Raw genomic sequence first — 18,651 nt, 5'->3', positions numbered from 1 at the left:
CTGGGATTCATATTCAGAAAAGTGAGTGGAGCCTAAAAAAGCCAATCAAAATCACCTGTTGATTTTTAAGGGCCATATTAAAATTGCTGCCATTCTTGCACTTTTAATGGAACAAGCCTCAAACCTGGTACAGTTAATCATTGGGGTTCAAATTCAGAAAAGGGGACAGAGCCACAAGCCTTTTCATTCCTTGGGAAAATACAAATTATTGATGCCAAGGACCCCAAAGCTCACAAACTTGGTAATTGAGTGACTGTGTGTCCAGATTACAAAAAGTGGGCGGAGCCAAAAACAAATTTCTTCTTACACTGTTTATGGCAGGGTTCCCAAACTTTGCCCAGATGGTCACTGGGTGACTGAGATTAATATTCAGGGAAGTGGGTGGAGCCTATAATAGCCAATCAAAATTCACCTGCTGATTTTCAAGGGGAATATTTAAATTGCTGCCATTTTTACACTGGTAATAGCAGATGCCTCAAACCTGTTACAGTTGGTCATTGAGTGACTGGAGTTCAAATGCTGGAGAGGGGCGCAACCACAAACAGCCAATCTGAGTTGTTTAATTTCTATGGGAATATACAAATTATTGATGCTAAAGACCCCAAAGCTCACACACTTGGTCATTGAGTGTTTGTGCGTTAGGGTTAGAAAAAGTGGGCGGAGCCAACACCAGTCAAACACATACACGGGCAACGCTGGGTTATCAGTGGGTGGAGACAAATACAAATTTCACTTAGAAAATGTAAACTGTAGCCATTCTTACACTGTTAATGGCAGGGTTCTTAAACTTTGCACAGTTGGTCAATCAGTGAATGGGATTAATATTCAGAAAAGTGGGTGGAGCCTACAAAAGTGAATAAAACTTCACCTATTGCTTTTAAAGGGAATATTTAATTGCTACCATTCTTGCACTGTTAATGGCACAGGCCTCAAACCTGGTACAGTTGGTCGTTGGGTGACTGGGGTTCAAATTCAGAAAAGGGGGTGGGGCCACAAACAGCCCATCAGATTTTTTAATCTCAATGCAAATTATTGATGCCAAAGACCACAAAGCTCACAAACTTGGTCATTGAGTAATGTGTGTTAGGGTTAGAAAAAGTGGGTGGAGCTGACACCAGCTAAATACATACCCGAGCAACGCCGGGCAATCAGCTAGTATTATTATAATGTATCCAGGACTGACATCTTCTGCAGGACTTAACAGAGTGCATAGTCATGTCACTGACTGTCCTCAGAGGAGCTCACAATCCAATTCTACCATAGTCCTACCATAGCCATAGTCTAATGTCCTACCATATTATTATTATTATTATGTATTTATATAGCATTGAGTGATATCCTGTGCAGCGCTTAAAAGAGTACATAGTCTTATGGTGGCCATACATGGTACAATTTTTTCATACAATCTTACCATTTCTATGCAATATAAGGAAACTGCCTAAATTATCCTTTCAGTATATTCACTTAATTTACCCTTATACTACATAGACATGGTAAGATTGTATAAAAAAAATTGTACCATGTATGGCCACCATGAGTCCTGCGTTTTTGTCAAAGGAAAATAATGATACAGTTTCCATTAGACCTTTTTTTTTTCTAATATATTTCACCATTCAGTCACTAATACTATGCGCTGTCCAAAGTACATAAAGAAATGCCCAAAAAATATATATAAACTTCGTTTATTCGAGGTCCCAGAAAGGTTGGCTTAAGTTGGCCATATACACTTGCCACCAGCCACCCAACGTGGCATGACAATCAATCTCTCCCCTCCCTGATCTGAATCTGATCTGCGAGGGATTGATCTCTACCACACACAGCCCATCAATTTTATATAGATTTCAGCATAAAGTCTATTGAAAATTGAGTGAACTGCCTGATATAGTGGAATGTTATGGGGCATCAATCTAGCGCTATTTATGTCCTACCCCCAATCAAGATTTTGCTTCCGGGCTAAATGATAATTTCAATACTTTCAATCTGCCGTGTTTTGCAATAGATTTCCGGCAATTTGGAATCTGCTGGGAATCTAATGGAAAAATCAATGTGTGTATGGTCTGCCTAAAAAGGAATTAGACAAGATAAATCCAAGGACTTGATAATACCTTGTACTGTTATGGTAAATGCAGCGTTACTCCGTAGTAAAGCATTGTACCCTGGTAGCCATGAGTTACACAGTTCACTACTGAGGGTTTTTTCCCCCTGCTGGACCAGCGCAATTTTCACCTTACAGCGCTCCTCCCATTCATTCGCCAATAACTTTATCACTACTTATTACAATGAAATGATCTATTTCTTGTTTTGTTTTCACCACCAATTAGGCTTTCTCAGGGTGGTACATTTTGCTAAGAATTATTTTACCATAAACGCATTTTATCAGGAGTAAAAATAATTTATTTATTTATTTTTTTATATCGTTATTTCTCAGTTTTGAGCCATTATAGTCTTAACCACTTAAAGGGATACTGTAGGGGGGTCAGGGGAAAATGAGCTGAACTTACCCGGGGCTTCTAATGGTCCCCCGCAGACATCCTGTGTTGGCGCAGCCACTCACCGATGCTCTGGCCCCGCCTCCGGTTCACTTCTGGAATTTCTGACTTTAAAGTCAGAAAACCACTGCGCCTGCACGCCCGTGTCCTCGCTCCCGCTGATGTCACCAGGAGTGTACTGTGCAGACACAGACCATACTGGGCCTGCGCTGTGCGCTCTTGATGACATCAGCGGGATCGAGGACACGGCAACGCAGGCGAAGTGGTTTTCAGACTTTAAAGTCTGAAATTCCAGAAGTGAATCGCAGGCGGGGCCAGAGCATCGGTGAGTGGCTGCGCCAACACAGGATGTCTGCGGGGGACCGTTAGAAGCCCCGGGTAAGTTCAACTCATTTTCCCCTGCCCCCCCTACAGTATCCCTTTAAGGACCGCAGGAATGTTATATGATCTGTGCTGGGTGGGCTCTTCAACCCCCAGCACAGATCGTGTGGCAGGCAGGGCAATCAGACTTTTCCCCCTTTTTTCCCCACTAGGGGGATGTCCTGCTGGGGGGGTCTGATCGCCGCCAGCTATCTGTGTGTAGCGGGGAGGGGGGGGGACTCCTCAAAGCCCCCCTCCGCAGCGCTATTCCCCCTCCCTCTCCTTCCCTCGCCGATCTCCTTTACCTGTGACAGCCGATCTCCTCCTGTGACAGCAGCGCCGTACGATGTAAACACTGGGGATTTCTTCCCCGGGTGTTTACATTTCGCCTGCGAGCCGCGATCGGAGGCTCGCAGGCTGATCACGGAGACTCCCTCCGTGAACTGACAGGAAACGAGTGGCCGTTTCCATGGAAACATCACTGCGACCAGCCGCTGCCTATCGGCGTTGGCTGGTCGTTAAGTGGTTAAAATAAAACGTGCTACTGTGGATGAAAGCCACACATTTTATTTGCCCATTTGTCCCGATTATTGCAACATTTAAAATATTTCCCTAGTACAATGTATGACGCCAATATTTTATTTGGAAATAAAGGTGTATTTTTTCAGTTTTGCATCCATCACTAATTACAAGCCCATTTAGGCAAAAATAACAGTAATATACCCTCTTGACATACATTAGTAAAAAAACAGTCCCTAAGGTAACTATTTATGTCTGTTTGTTTTTTTACGCAAATGTTTTATGTGGGTAACTATGGGAGAGTGTGGGAGGTAAGAGGTTAATTTTAATAGCATGTGTATTTTTTTTTATTTATCTAAAAAATGTTTTTACGTGCCATTTTACTTTCACATTATCTTCTTGAGTGTACTGTTTGGTGAAGGTACAAAACTACGCTTACGAATTTACACGTAGCGAAGTACCGCTACGCGTAGCTTACGCCCACTATGCGTAGTTAACATGTGTATTGCGTAGTGAACTACTAATGCGTTACTCGCGTCTAATTTTCCGCGTGCGATTGTATGCTTACAAATGTACGGATTGGAAAGGTCAATGTACGCATAGAAGAGTTCCTGTACGCTTCACACTACGTGTAATTGGGTATTTTAAAACATACGAAGCGAATATTTGATTTCTAAGCCATAGTTTGGCGAAGCGTAATTGTGTAAAACTACGCGTAGTTCCAGCGTAGCGAAGTTGGCTGACTACGACCATCCCTGCTTACAGGTCCCCTTGTTTTACCCGCGGTATTCGACTGGGAGATGGAAAAGCTGAGGAAATCCACTTGCTGGCCAAGCAGCAGTAATCAGGTGTTGCTGCTCGCAGTGAAGACTTACTACGGGTTTCTATTGGGAGTGGTAAAATAGGGTTACTGCAGCTTGGCCAACAGCTGGATTTCCTCAGTTTTTCCACCTTCCAGTCCGACACTGCTTTTCACCTCTTGAGGACCGCAGTGTTAAACACCCCTAAATGCCAGGCCAATTTCCTCAAATTGGGCCACTGCAGCTTTAAGGGCCCTTTTCTCCCCACCAACAGAGCTCTCTGTTGGTGGGGTCTGATCGCTCCCCCAATGTTTGTTTTTGTGTGTGTGTGTGTAAATATTTGTTTGATTATTTTATTAATACATCTCTCTATTTTTTTTTCATATTTTATCCTCAGCCATCCCTCCCTCCCCCCGCCAGCCGATCACTTCCCTGCCTCTGGAGGGGACAGTCGTGTCACATGGCTGTCCCCAGTACAGCGCTGCCTGAGATCGCAGCGCTCTACAGGGTAATTAGACGGCATCTAACAGCCAGCCAATTATGGCGATCGGCTGTCATAGGCTTCTGCCTATGAGAGCCGATCGCTCTCCAGTGTCCCAGGGGACAGCCGTGTCACACGGCTGTCCCCAGTGCAGCGCTGCTGCTGATCGCAGCGCTGCACATGTAAATAGATGGCGATCACGCCGTCTAACAGTCTCCCTAGTGGCAATAGCCGCTCGGAGACTGAAGGCAGGAGATGCGCGCGCAGCCTGCGCGCGGTCTCCTGCATTAGCTGGCCCCAGGACTTTACGCCAATCGGCGTTAGGCGGTCACCAGGAGGTTAAGGAAACAGGGTAGGGCTGGGTGGCTATTGTCATGCAGCTCCTCCTGGCTCCCATGCAACTCCTGACCAGAGATGGATTAAAGTGGTCTGAAACTCCGACTTTCCATTCAATAAAAATGTGTTTTCCTACTTTATATTACTCATACAGTTATCATATTTGCTTTTGTGCATAAGTAATATTGTCTGTTTACAAATTACAAGTTTCCAAAGTGTAGTTTATCTTACCCTGAAAGCTGCCATTGCATTTTATTCCAGCTGCTTTTTATTATATATTAAAATCTTCTAATGAGCTTTTCTGAACTGTGTTTGTGTGCTTGAAGTGCAGAGAGCTCCTTTCCACTTGTTACACTGTGTTTACTCACATTGTAACAACATTGGAATGTAAACAAAGATACTGTTATCTCCAGTTTGGATGTGGATTTGAAGCTGAATAGCAGGACAAAGTGCTCTGTTTAACCATTTCAGTGATGTTCTGCAAAAATAAATTTCTAGGATAGAAGCTGTGAGGAATCTTTTAGAGCAAAGTAGTAATGCTGGCTTTCAGACCACTTTAAGATGTCATGGGGCTTTAGGCGAGGCAGTAGATTTGGGGCAACTTGTGGTCCTTTTGATAAGCTGAAATGGAGAGGGGTTCAAAGAATGTGGCAGGTGGGCGCCTTGACAGCCACCAGGTCCCAGGGGCCGGCCTAGGTTGCCTGGTGGAATCCTTCTCTGCTCCTGACTTGACCTGTATTGATCTCCTGGCTTCTGGTCCTGACTTTGTACCATGTTGACTATGGCTTGTGACCCTGGCTGGTCTGACATTGATCTTCCAGCTTCTAAGCCTGGCTTGTTTGAAGCTGTTCCTGTCTCAAAGTCCAGCCCTACCTGACTGTCATCGCTCTGACAATCCGTAGGAGGTGGTGCCTCGTTCCCCTGCGTTATCCCTGAGATTGTGCAGTTCTCTGCAGTCAGAGCTGTCAGCATTTCTCAGGGGAGGCAGATGAAAGGAACCACTCTTGTGTTCCCTCTGACAGCTCTCACTGTGTCTGATTCTTGCATAAGAGTGGGGGTTCCCTGTTAGCTCTCCTTATTGAGAATAAAGATCTGCTCTTTATTTAAAGGACCACTAGTGTGAAAAATTGTGAAACTGTTAAAGAGACACTTAAGACTTAAAAAAAATGAGTTTTACTCACCTGGGGCTTCTAGCAGCCCCCTGCAGCTGTCCGGTGCCCACGCCGTCTCGCTCAGATCCTCCTGGCCCCACTGGCAGCCACTTCCGGTTTATGCAACAGGCCGATAGGCCTGGGAATTGCGAGTGATTCTTCACATTCCTGGACGCAATAGCAGTATAGAGGGCGCTATTGCGGCCAGGAACGCGAAGAATCACTCGCTTTCCCAGGCCTGTTGCCGAAACTGGTGTAGCTGCCGGCGGGGACAGGAGGATCGGAGCAAGACTGCGTGGGCACCGGACAGCTGCAGGGGGCTGGTAGAAGCCCCAGGTGAGTAAAACTCATTTTTTTTTGCCTTAAGTGACCCTTTAAAGCAGCAGGGACAACCATACTATGCCATGGGGGAAAAAAACACATATACAGTATATTCTGGCGTATAAGACTACTTTTTAACCCAGGAAAATCTTTTCAAGAGTGGGGGGTTGTCTTATACGCTGGGTGTGGTCTTATAGGGCGGTTGCTGAAACTTCCGAGCCAGACTGGAGAATCTGAGGTTGCCGTTTACGGTGGGGGCTCTCAAAAATGTCAGCGGCCGCATCCTCGCCATATGTGGCCACAGTATGAAAGCAGCAAGGGCGGTGTTGTACAAGTAGGCCTGGATTTACATCACAGGAGCCTATGGGCACAGATGTCCTGGCACCTTAGACTCCGCCCACTGTGCACCTACAAACCCCACCAAACTGCACCACAAGTGTGCTGGCTGCCGCAGCTGTCACTTTTCCTTTACTTACTGGTTACTGCCCAGCATAGGTAGCTACAGGTGCCTCTAAGTATTAGGTAGCCAGAAATACCTTCAATATTAGGTAACTTGAGGTGCCCCCAAGTATTAGGTAGCTAGAGGAACCTCAGTATTAAGTTAGTTAGAGGCGCCCCCCGACTGAGATCTCATCAGTGGAATGCAGAGAGCTGGGTGAATAACATCTTACTTACACTCTCATCAGGACTCTGTATAGGGAAGGAGGGAGGCTCTTGGGGAGGGGAGGGAGTCGTCTTTCCATCATGAGGCGCCTTTAGGCACGTGCCTACAGTGCCTTATGGTAAATCCGGCCCTGTGTACAAGTATGGTAGAAGAAGATCCACTCACCAGGATTCCTGGAAAGAAGTGACTTAGCGCAGTCCCGATGACGAGGGGAGGGGGCACCTCACTGGGAAGGCATTGTATACAACAATCAGCCAATCACAAGTAAGGTACATCGCTTGCCGTGATTGGTTGGTTATTGTATACAGGGTACCACATACAGTACGGCACCGGTATCTGCACCTGTTTATACAGTATAGCACCAGTACATACAGTACAGCACCTGTATCTGTTTATACAGTATAGCACCGGTACATACAGTACAGCACCTGTACCTGTTTATATAGTATAGCACCGGTACATACAGTACAGCACCTGTACTTGTTTATACAGTATAGCACCAGTACATACAGTACAGCACCTGTACCTGTTTATACAGTATAGCACCGGTACATACAGTACAGCACCTGTACTTGTTTATACAGTATAGCACCAGTACATACAGTACAGCACCTGTACCTGTTTATACAGTATAGCACCGGTACATACAGTACAGCACCTGTACCTGTTTATATAGTATAGCACCGGTACATACAGTACAGCACCTGTACTTGTTTATACAGTATAGCACCAGTACATACAGTACAGCACCTGTACCTGTTTATACAGTATAGCACCGGTACATACAGTACAGCACCTGTACCTGTTTATACAGTATAGCACCAGTACATACAGTACAGCACCTGTACCTGTTTATACAGTATAGCACCGGTACATACAGTACAGCACCTGTACCTGTTTATACAGTATAGCACCGGTACATACAGTACAGCACCTGTACCTGTTTATACAGTATAGCACCAGTACATACAGTACAGCACCTGTACCTGTTTATACAGTATAGCACCAGTACATACAGTACAGCACCTGTACCTGTTCATACAGTATAGCACCAGTACATAAAGTACAGCACCTGTACCTGTTTATACAGTATAGCACCAGTACATACAGTACAGCACCTGTACCTGTTTATACAGTATAACACCAGTACATACAGTACAGCACCTGTACCTGTTTATACAGTATAGCACCAGTACATACAGTACAGCACCTGTACCTGTTTATACAGTATAGCACCGGTACATACAGTACAGCACCTGTACCTGTTTATACAGTATAGCACCAGTACATACAGTACAGCACCTGTACCTGTTTATACAGTATAGCACCGGAACATACAGTACAGCACCTGTACCTGTTTATACAGTATAGCACCGGTACATACAGTACAGCACCTGTACCTGTTTATACAGTATAGCACCAGTACATACAGTACAGCACCTGTACCTGTTTATACAGTATAGCACCGGTACATACAGTACAGCACCTGTACCTGTTTATACAGTATAGCACCGGTACATACAGTACAGCACCTGTACCTGTTTATACAGTAAAGCACCAGTACATACAGTACAGCACCTGTACCTGTTTATACAGTATAGCACCGGTACATACAGTACAGCACCTGTACCTGTTTATACAGTATAGCACCAGTACATACAGTACAGCACCTGTACCTGTTTATACAGTATAGCACCGGAACATACAGTACAGCACCTGTACCTGTTTATACAGTTTAGCACCGGAACATACAGTACAGCACCTGTACCTGTTTATACAGTATAGCACCGGTACATACAGTACAGCACCTGTACCTGTTTATACAGTATAGCACCGGTACATACAGTACAGCACCTGTACCTGTTTATACAGTATAGCACCAGTACATACAGTACAGCACCTGTACCTGTTTATACAGTATAGCACCGGTACATACAGTACAGCACCTGTACCTGTTTATACAGTATAGCACCGGTACATACAGTACAGCACCTGTACCTGTTTATACAGTATAGCACCAGTACATACAGTACAGCACCTGTACCTGTTTATACAGTATAGCACCGGTACATACAGTACAGCACCTGTACCTGTTTATACAGTATAGCACCGGTACATACAGTACAGCACCTGTACCTGTTTATACAGTATAGCACCAGTACATACAGTACAGAATACAAATGTCCAAGAGTCAAGAGGGGTAGTCTTATAGGGCGAGGATATCCCAAAATGTATATTTTAACTGGAAAAGTTGGGGGTCTTCTTATACGTCCAGTCGTCTTATACGCCAGAATATACAGGCATATATAAGTAGATAAATACTTGTTTTACTTACATAACATGTGTATTGTACTGTCCACATTTTGATTTCAGTGAATTTTATATAGTAAATAAAGAGAAAACTGTTACAGGCGTTTTCCATCTTTACTGCCTCTATCTGAAGCCAATCCTGATGTCATTTCCTCCCTTACTCTTTTTTTTCTCCTAGAAAGTGCACTGTCATATTTACTGTAACTTGCTTTGTAAACACATGTGAGCACAGCATAGATTGTATTTCAGCAGTTTCTGCAGAGGGGTGAGGTGTATGGCAAGCTTCTCTCTCCTCTGCAATGTACCAGAAAGGAGCCAGGCTGACTGAGATAAGATTTATTACAGCAGAAACATTTATGATTATATTGGAATGCTTGCAATGTAGACTGCATGTAGACTACATAATAAACACAGAGCAGTGGGTAAATGGAATTTGATTTTATGGCTGACAATCCTGCTTTAAATGCATGTGTATACAGTTGCCCATACACTATTCAATGTTCCTGATTGATGCACCATTTTATCGGGCTGGCAGAGAACTGGTTATGTTCCATTCTGCTCGATCGATTGAAGTTGCCAGATACCTGCTGGAAATTATTCATGTACTCGATTGGGCAGGATGGAAAATATTGGTCGATCATAAAGGAATTGGCGAATGTTCACATGACTTCGCTCAATTCGACACAGAATCGATTTTTGGTTTCAGAGCAAGGAGGCAAACATTCATTCAGATTGATGTTTGAATGAGGCATAGTGACAATTAGCTTTGCGGTCTATACCAGGTGGCCGCTGATTACCTGCTTCAATCTGGAGGGCCCAAAGGCTACGTAGATATAATGGGGGAGGGGAGAGGGACAAGAGGGCAGCCTAATACTAGTGGCTGACTAGGGTTTGTCCAAAATTTTGCTAGGCGGCCCGGGAATTTCTAGTGACATATCTGGTACTGAGAGTTGCTAGTACTGCTTTGTTTATTATTTCATGATTGTTTAACTTGTTACCTTGATGAAGGGACACGCCTGGTCTTGAAACATTAGATTTATTTGCTCAATGATTGGACAAAAAATAGCTGTTGTAACGTGATCCACCTTTTAATCCTGACCACCCACCTTCTGTCTGGGTATTACCAACTGGAGTACAAAGTCTTACACTGTGATTAACTCATTCCGGACCGAAGTCTCTGGTCCCTTTAAGGACCAGAGCCTGTTTTTTCATCTTTCACTTCCTGGTCACTGTGATTGGCTCATAGCCATGGGAGGGAAGGGGGTGGTGGTGGTTAAGATTAGCTGTGGGGGGTGGTTTACCAGTTCAGCCTTCAATCGTTTTTCACCTTATGCATCTGAGCAATTTTCACCTCCCATTCATCAATAACTTTATCACTACTTATCGCAATGAATTGATCTATATCTTGTTTTTTTTTTTCCACCACCAATTAGGCTTTCTTTGGGTGGTACATTTTGCTAAGAATTATTTTTTTCTAAATGCATTTTAACGGGAATGTTAAGAAAAAATAGAAATTCATTATTTCTCAATTTTCGGCCAGTGTAGCTTTAAAATAATATATGCTACCATAATTAAAACCCGTGTATATTATTTGCCCATTTGTCCCGGTTATTACGCCATTTAAATTATGTCCCTATCACAATGTATGGCGACAATATTTTTTGTGGAAATAAAGGTGCATTTTTTCAGTTTTGCGTCCATCACTATTTACAAGCCTAAATGTAAAACATATTATTAATATACCCTCTTGACATGCATAGTATAAAAGTTCAGACCCTTAGGTAACTATTTATGTTTTGTTTTTTAATTGTAATTGTTTTGTTTTTTATTACAAATATTATTTGTGTATTTTTTTGTAGTGTGGGAGGTAAACAGTTAATTTTAAATGTAATTGTTTGTGGTTTTATTAAAAACAATACATGTAGATGTAGTTTTAGTATTTGGCCACAATTTTTTTTCTTCCTGTAAGCAAGCGCTCTCGCTTACAGGAAGTGAAGGCAGGACGTGAATCTTTTTCTTCCTTTAGAAAGATCGCGGCTTCTAATAGAAGCCGTTGGGCTTTCTAACGGGGACTTAGATCAATGAAGGGGAACTGTGTTCCCATTCATTGATCTCCGGGCTAACGGGCGGTGGCACGGGAGCATGCGGGGGGCCCGATTGGCCACGAGAGTGCGCAGCAGTGCGGTGGCAGCCTTTTGGACGTAGCAGCTACGTCCAAAAGGCTAAGTAGTTAAGGTTTGTCGTGGGGGAAGGTTAAGGTTAAAAATCAAGTACACCTGCACACCAAATTGTATGTTGCAAAAAGTATTTATATTAAATATACATATGTATATTTAATATAAATACTTTTTGCAACATACAATTTGGTGTGCAGTATCTATCACCAATATTTTAATATCGTCATTTGCACTGTAAGAGTAGAATATTGATAAATTTGCTGATATTATACCCTTTGGCCATTTCTGAGCGCCCTTTTTTCATATTCGTCCCTAGCCTCGCCCCCAAAGTAAACACCTTCCTGATTTCTCGCCGTCATCCCCCAACATAAGCCCGATGCCTTACCCTAACCTCCCCAACAGAAACACCTTCATGAAGCCTAACCCTACCATCTCCTCCGACAGAAACTCGATACTCATGCCTATACTTAGGCTAGCTTCTCCTCCAACACAAACCCCCAGTCATGCCTTACCCTAGGCTAGCTTCTCCTCCAACACAAACCCCATAGTCAAGCCTATCCCTAGCTTCTCCTCCAAAACAAACCCCATAGTTATGCCTATCCCTAGCCTCCGTCTGGTGCAACAGGAAAACTTATGCCTGTCCTCCCTCCTCTCTATCTGTAGAACAGAATGATCTACTAGGACAGAATTTAGTGTTACAAAAGGTTTACAAAGAAAACACAATATATTTGAGGAGAGCAACTCCAAAACCATATACAATATACACCCCCTCAGTTAGAATCCTGCTGGTACCTAGTCCTCCTCTTCTTTACTTTGCATTGGTCTTCTTGCACCTACACTACGAGGGGGTATCGTAAAGTGTTCATTATCACCCGGAAAATACTATGGTATATTGATGAAATTGTCTCAGTGCCATCACTGGTCCCTAGGTGCATGATGTTGATAAAATCAGCTCATTTTATTCTTTATTTCTTTTACAGATTGCGCCATAAGGGACTAAATTGTGAGATGGAAAAGATGAGACTCGCGACAGGATACATTTCTTGCATTTGAAGGGTAATAGTGCCCGGCAAATTCATGATGAGATGGTGGCAGTTTATGGAAACAATTGCCCATCTTATGACACTATTGTGAGGTGGAAAAGGAATTTCCAAAGTGGTCACATGTCCCTCACAGACAAGTCGGGACCTGGAAGACCATCAATGACGGACGATGTGGCCAAGTGAAGAAAGTGGGGTGCTTAATCCCGGAAGACAGACAAACAACTATTCAAATGATCATGAATACAACTGGCCTTAGTTATAGTATTGTGTGAAAAATTATTCATGACAATGTGCACGTCTAAGGTGTCTGCATGCTGAGCCCCACATTTTCTAACCCCTTTCCAGAAATAAACATGGCTTGGCCTTTGAAGACACAGCTGGAACAGGATGAAGAGGGTTTTTTTGGTCGTGCATTGTTACCCTTCAAGTTCAGGAACATTATAACAATGCAAGCTTCAATCTTTTACATTTCACACTTTAGTCCCTTCTGGCACAATCTGTAAGAGAAATAAAGGATACAATGAGCTGATTTTCTCAACATCATGACCCTCAGGGATCAAGGATGACCGTGAATAAATGTCATCGATATACCATAACCTCCAGGTGATAATGAAAATTTACGATACCCACTTGTGTTGTATTGTTTCGTTTTTGGTGAGCTTCCAAACATCTTCAGGGCATTGGGTCCATCACGTCCGGTCATGGCAAGATACATGGGTGACAGTCCTGTCAATCAAAGCTACTCTGCTTACCTTCCCATAATGACTATTACTGGAAGACACAGGACATGATGGCCAACATGAAAGACGTGTCTGGATGAATTTCACCATTGTAAAAGTGGCACTGGGAGAGACGAGATCTGCAAAATATAGAAAAAGAGGACTAGGGACCAGTGAGAGCCTTCTTGGCGAGATTTTTTTTTTCCCGTACAAGTCTAATTTTGTGGCAATGCCAGAACTTTCTCTTTAGCTTATTCACTTCATTCATTACATTTTTGCAAATTAGATGGACAAAAACACATATTTGTTGACCATGTGCACATGATTACCATTATTGGGCCAATTTAACAAACCTTATATGCAAGTGTAGCGAGGGGGCCTATATGTTTTTACCACTCTGTTGTAGGGATCAAGAACAATCTCTGAATGTATCCATTCAGTGTCCAGCTGTCAATCTCTGAATGTATCCATTCAGTGTCCAGCTGTCAACAGAACCTTGTTTCCAATCAAGTCAGATACAATTTTGCACAACCCTGCAGCACTGGATGGCTCTTGATCGAACCCAGGACCACAAGAAGACTAGTACTTACATGCATGGATCCTAAACCAATTAAGACCTGGTAGATATTGGCGCATTCCACACACAATGGCAGAATGTTGGTTTAAATCAGATGCCTGCTCCCAACCTGACCACTTACATCGTCATGTCCAGAGGTGAAATCAGTTGGGTTAAGAGTGGGCATCTGACTTAAACCAAGATTGGGTTCGATTAGGAGCCATCCAGTACTGCAAAGACAATGTAATAAACTGCCTCTAGAGCAGGGGTGTCAAACTCAAGTACAGTGTGGGCCGATATTGTACACTGGGACCTAGTCGTGGGCCAGAATTGTACACCGGGGCCTAGTTGCGGGCCAACCTCAATGTCTACTGGCCACCTTCCTCCCTTATAAAGTTCTCTGGTGTCTAGAGGTCATCCCTCCCCTATAAAGTTCCCTGGTGTCTAGAGACCTCCAGCTGCCTTTATACAGTTCCCTAGAATTGAGTGCTTTCCCCCTACCACCCCTATATGGTTTCCCTGGTGTTCTAGGGCTTCACCTCCAATATAGCTTCTCTCGTCTAGAGAGGGCCAAATATAATGCAAAGTGGGGAAACCACTTGAGGGCCAAATTTAATGGGATCAGTGAATAATGGCGCACAGTGCCTATGCATAGAAATGGCGCCGCATTAAAAAGATACGCTTATCGCTATTTATCGTTAGTACTGCATAATAATGGCGCCCAGGGAAAAAAGAAGAAAAACGGCACACACTAACGTTATTTATCAATAGTGGCACACACTAACGTTATTTATCAATAGTGGCACACACTAACGTTATTTATCAATAGTGGCACACACTAACGTTATTTATCAATAGTGGCACACACTAACGTTATTTATCAATAGCGCCCTACATAAGCCAAACTGCAGAAGTTATTTAACTGCAAAATGATGAATGGATTTAATGTAACACTGTCAAGGTTAGGGTTAGGCACCACCAGGGGGGTGGTTAGGGTTAGGCACCACCAGGGGGGTGGTTAGGGTTAGGCACCACCAGGGGGGTGGTTAGGGTTAGGCACCACCATGGGGGTGGTTAGGCTTAGGCACCACCAGGGGGGTGGTTAGGGTTAGGCACCACCAGGGGGGTGGTTAGGGTTAGGCACCACCAGGGGGGGTTAGGGTTAGGCACCACCGGGGGGTTTAGGGGTTAGGGATAGGTACAGAGAGGGTTCTGTGTGTTAACGCTAAATAACAATAAGGCTTTAACGCTAAATAACAATAAGGCTTTAACGCTAAATAACAATAAGGCTTTAACGTTAAATAGCGATAAGCGGCAAACGGATTAGCGGCAACACTGTGCGCCATTATTCACAGGCGCCATTTTCAGATGGATGCAAATTTAATGGCTCTGAGGGCCAAATTTGGCCCGCGGGCCAGAGTTTGACATGTATGCTCTAAAGTGTCCTGTATGTACCTTACTGAAGATACAACCAAGTTCTACTACTGGACATCAAATTGGAAGGGACTACCTATTCCACCCATTGGCTAACCCAACACGTTGCAGGGTGACCAGTGTCCATTTGGCTAAACAAACTCCTGCTTGACCAAAATTAATTTGAAGCCCTACTGATACTCCAACCCTCGCTGATTTCTTATGTATGCATACTATAAATGGTTACTTCATCTTTTCTATTCTCTTGTTCTTTTAAAAAAAATAGTTAAATCATTAGTTACTAAACTATTGTATCTTCTGCAAAGGGACTAGTTAATTGTTGTCATAGGGCACTATTGAACTTAACTCCAGTAAAAGTTTTGAAAGTCACATTTTGTAAAGTAGACTGCCACAAGTTCCATTGAATTGATGTGGGGAATTTTCCTAGTTATTCCATTTCTGTTGCATTTTCTCCTAGGTGAATATTTTTCATCTTCCCTACAAATAACTTTTCAGCACTTTGCAACTAAAAAAAGTTTCAAAAAGTAGGAAAAAAGTTATATCAGAATTATTTTGAGTATTTTCGTGCTCAACAGAGGTATACTTTTTAACTGTTTTATTGTTTCTGCTCAGTGACACATTCAATGAAGTATGCCAGAGCTAAAATCTATGAACTATTGTCCCTTTTTATCTCTTTCCTGCTCTCAGAAGCTATTTTCTGCTAGGAAAGCGTTTTATAGTTGGAATTTCTTATCAGTTAGGGTCACACTGTAGTCACTTCCTGTCTGAGTCAGGATTGAGTCAGCCACTTACATGCCTGATATTTAACTCTTTCAGGCAGAGAAAGAAAAAAAGGAACACAGCATAGTTATTTGTGTGCTAGGCACTGTACATGCCCATGTCTATCTCATCATGTCACATGTCACTTCGGGTATCCTTTAACTCAAAAAGTTGGGCATAATGTGTGTAAGAGGCCTTAAAGTGACCCTGAAGTGACCTAGAAAAAACTTAAATGCTCATCTGTTAAGAGTGAGCCTTCCAGGTCCTCTCTCTACCCCCTCCTTCAAGTACTATCTTCCCAGTTAAATTATTTGAGCTGCAGGTTGAATACATCTTTGGCCCTCCATGGGCAGATTCCGGAAGTACTCGTGTCTCGGAGAACCTCAGAAGACAAGCGGATCCATACTGCGCATGTACCATGCATGAGTCCACGCTCACATGTGTGCAGTAGAGATGCACCTGTCTTTGGAAACCCCTGGAGCCCGAGGGCTTCAAAAGCCTTCTGAGAACTTCCAAAAAGCACACATTTTTAAAAGGGGACAGAGGGGGAATGAGGAGATGGAGAAGGGACCAGAAAGGCTTTGTGGGATCCAGATCATTCCCTCTTCTTCGCTTTAAGTTTGCTTTAAACACCAATTTAGCACAGTATGGTGACTTTTTATGAAAGGTTGAGGAAAAATCCTTGTACCTGTACAGTCTAAGTAGAGCCATCTGCTGCTAGAGGGCTGTTTAGAAAAGTTTCAAAATAGTACTTCGCAAGAACATCTTCACCACCTTCATAGCATGTAACGAACAGAGGCGCTGAAAAATTAAAATAAGCTAAAATCGTTAAAAAAATTGTTCAGGAGGCAGTGGTGGACTTACCTCCCCGAAGCAAACACAACACTGTCAGCATTCAAAATCCACATACATGTATGGACATACTTCAAAAGACAATGTTTGCAATGCGTTTCACAGGCATGAACCCGTTTCATCAGGCAATGAAAGAGGAGTACGGTATATGACAGCAGTATGCCAAAATAACACCAAGCACCTCCTGAACAATTTTTAACAATTTTAGCTTATTTTAATCTTTTCGCACCTCTGTTCTCTGCAGTCTGCATACTACATTGTGTCTGCCCTTGGTGGAAGGTGTGTCCACCTTTGGTGGAAGGGTGCTGTACCCTTTTCTTCTGATTTACAGAGAGCGACTTCTTAACCCTGAGTGGGGACAGGTCTAATCTCCCCACCTGCTATTAAAGTGGTTACCTAGGAGGTAACCCTGCTTTGTGAGTATCAGTTTACTTACTTTCTATCATTCATCTTACACTGCGGTAGTACTTACTACACTATGTTGGGCTTTCGGTGTCCCCATTTTGTGTTTACCTCTTCATGTTCACTTTTTTTGAGTGTGGCCTTACTGAACATGATCGGTAATATCTGGCCTCAGGTTCCAAATGCAGCCAATGGAAAGGAACTTACCTCTTCCATCTCCTTTTTGCCCCTCCCACATCCTCCTGTCTCCGCCTCTTTTTACAAGGTATGAGCCCCACTTTTACGGATCACATAAACTTAAGGTAATATAGATTCTAATTAGAGATAGGTGACCAAAAAACAGTTCTCAAACCAGGAGCCAATCAAAAATTAATACATAAAAGTTGTGATTTACACAGAGTTTTAAGATTGTAGCGTCACATATTCTGCTGCTTTTCACCTTTAAAAAAAATTGCTTTGGTATCTGGCAAGGGATTTTGAATAAGTACATATTCTTACCTGCTACGAATCGTATCCATTGCTGCTCCAATAATTTTGTCCAAAATCGTTTTGTAGTGGAGGTAACTCCTCAGCTCAGATCCAATTGCATGACTTCCTAAGTTACGTTTACAGACGTCGCCATAGGTCGAAGAACTTCGCACATTTTTTGAGGAGACTTGCAGTTTTCGAGATCTTTATCTTTGGACATTTGTTGTTTTCCTCAATGGGCCTGTCGAGTCCAGCCTATGAGATGTCCGCCAGATCTTTAAACTTAGCGGGAGCTTCGGAGGTCTTCAGTCTATTTGATGCTTCTGTGGGGTTACGCCTTGCCTTGCGCTTTCAATCCAGATCTGATCAGCTTCTATTGTAGATATCGATCGACAGATGAAAATCGTATCATTTCCCTCCTAACCTCTTTACCACCGCAACCCAAGATGCTCAGAAAACTCGCAGGAACTCCAGGAAACATGGAATTTATGAAGCAGACGGTTCAGTTTGGAAGGAGTCGCTGTAGGTGGCTCAACACAGAACTTGATGGACCTTGTGGCAGATTCTGAGGGTATCACAAGTAGCTTGCAGCAGAAGCTCACGCCGCCCCCTGGTTGACAATCCACGCTCTCACTGTTGGGAAAAGAGAAAAGAAAAATAGCAACAGATAAAAGAAACCGCAAGCCAAATCCTTCGGAAAACCATCTGCTGTAATGTGCGCTGTGGAGAACGAGGGTTATTTTTATCTGTTTCTTCATCTTCCAGTTGCATAAATAATTCTTGATAGACATTACTGCATATGGATATGGA

General features: G+C 43.2%; 1 protein-coding gene across 3 annotated transcripts in view; it reads right to left on the bottom strand.

The window, feature by feature from the left end:
• Nucleotides 1–18,018, bottom strand: part of KCNJ4 (potassium inwardly rectifying channel subfamily J member 4) — a 46,373-nt gene extending 28,355 nt beyond the window's left edge. For 2 of the 3 annotated variants that reach the window (XM_068251424.1, XM_068251425.1), the window contains exon 1: nucleotides 17,872–18,018. In XM_068251424.1, coding sequence (XP_068107525.1) covers nucleotides 17,872–17,891 — 20 coding nt within the window. In that variant the 5' untranslated portion in view covers nucleotides 17,892–18,018. Of the gene's footprint in view, nucleotides 1–13,403; nucleotides 13,511–17,871 lie in introns of all 3 variants that reach the window. The other variant, XM_068251426.1, reaches the window with a different exon arrangement.
• Nucleotides 18,019–18,651: the final 633 nt, after the last annotated feature.

This window comes from Hyperolius riggenbachi, chromosome 9 (genome assembly GCF_040937935.1).
Source record: "Hyperolius riggenbachi isolate aHypRig1 chromosome 9, aHypRig1.pri, whole genome shotgun sequence".
Taxonomy (NCBI): Eukaryota; Metazoa; Chordata; class Amphibia; order Anura; family Hyperoliidae; genus Hyperolius; species Hyperolius riggenbachi.
This window is presented reverse-complemented; position numbering and strand designations above follow the sequence as displayed.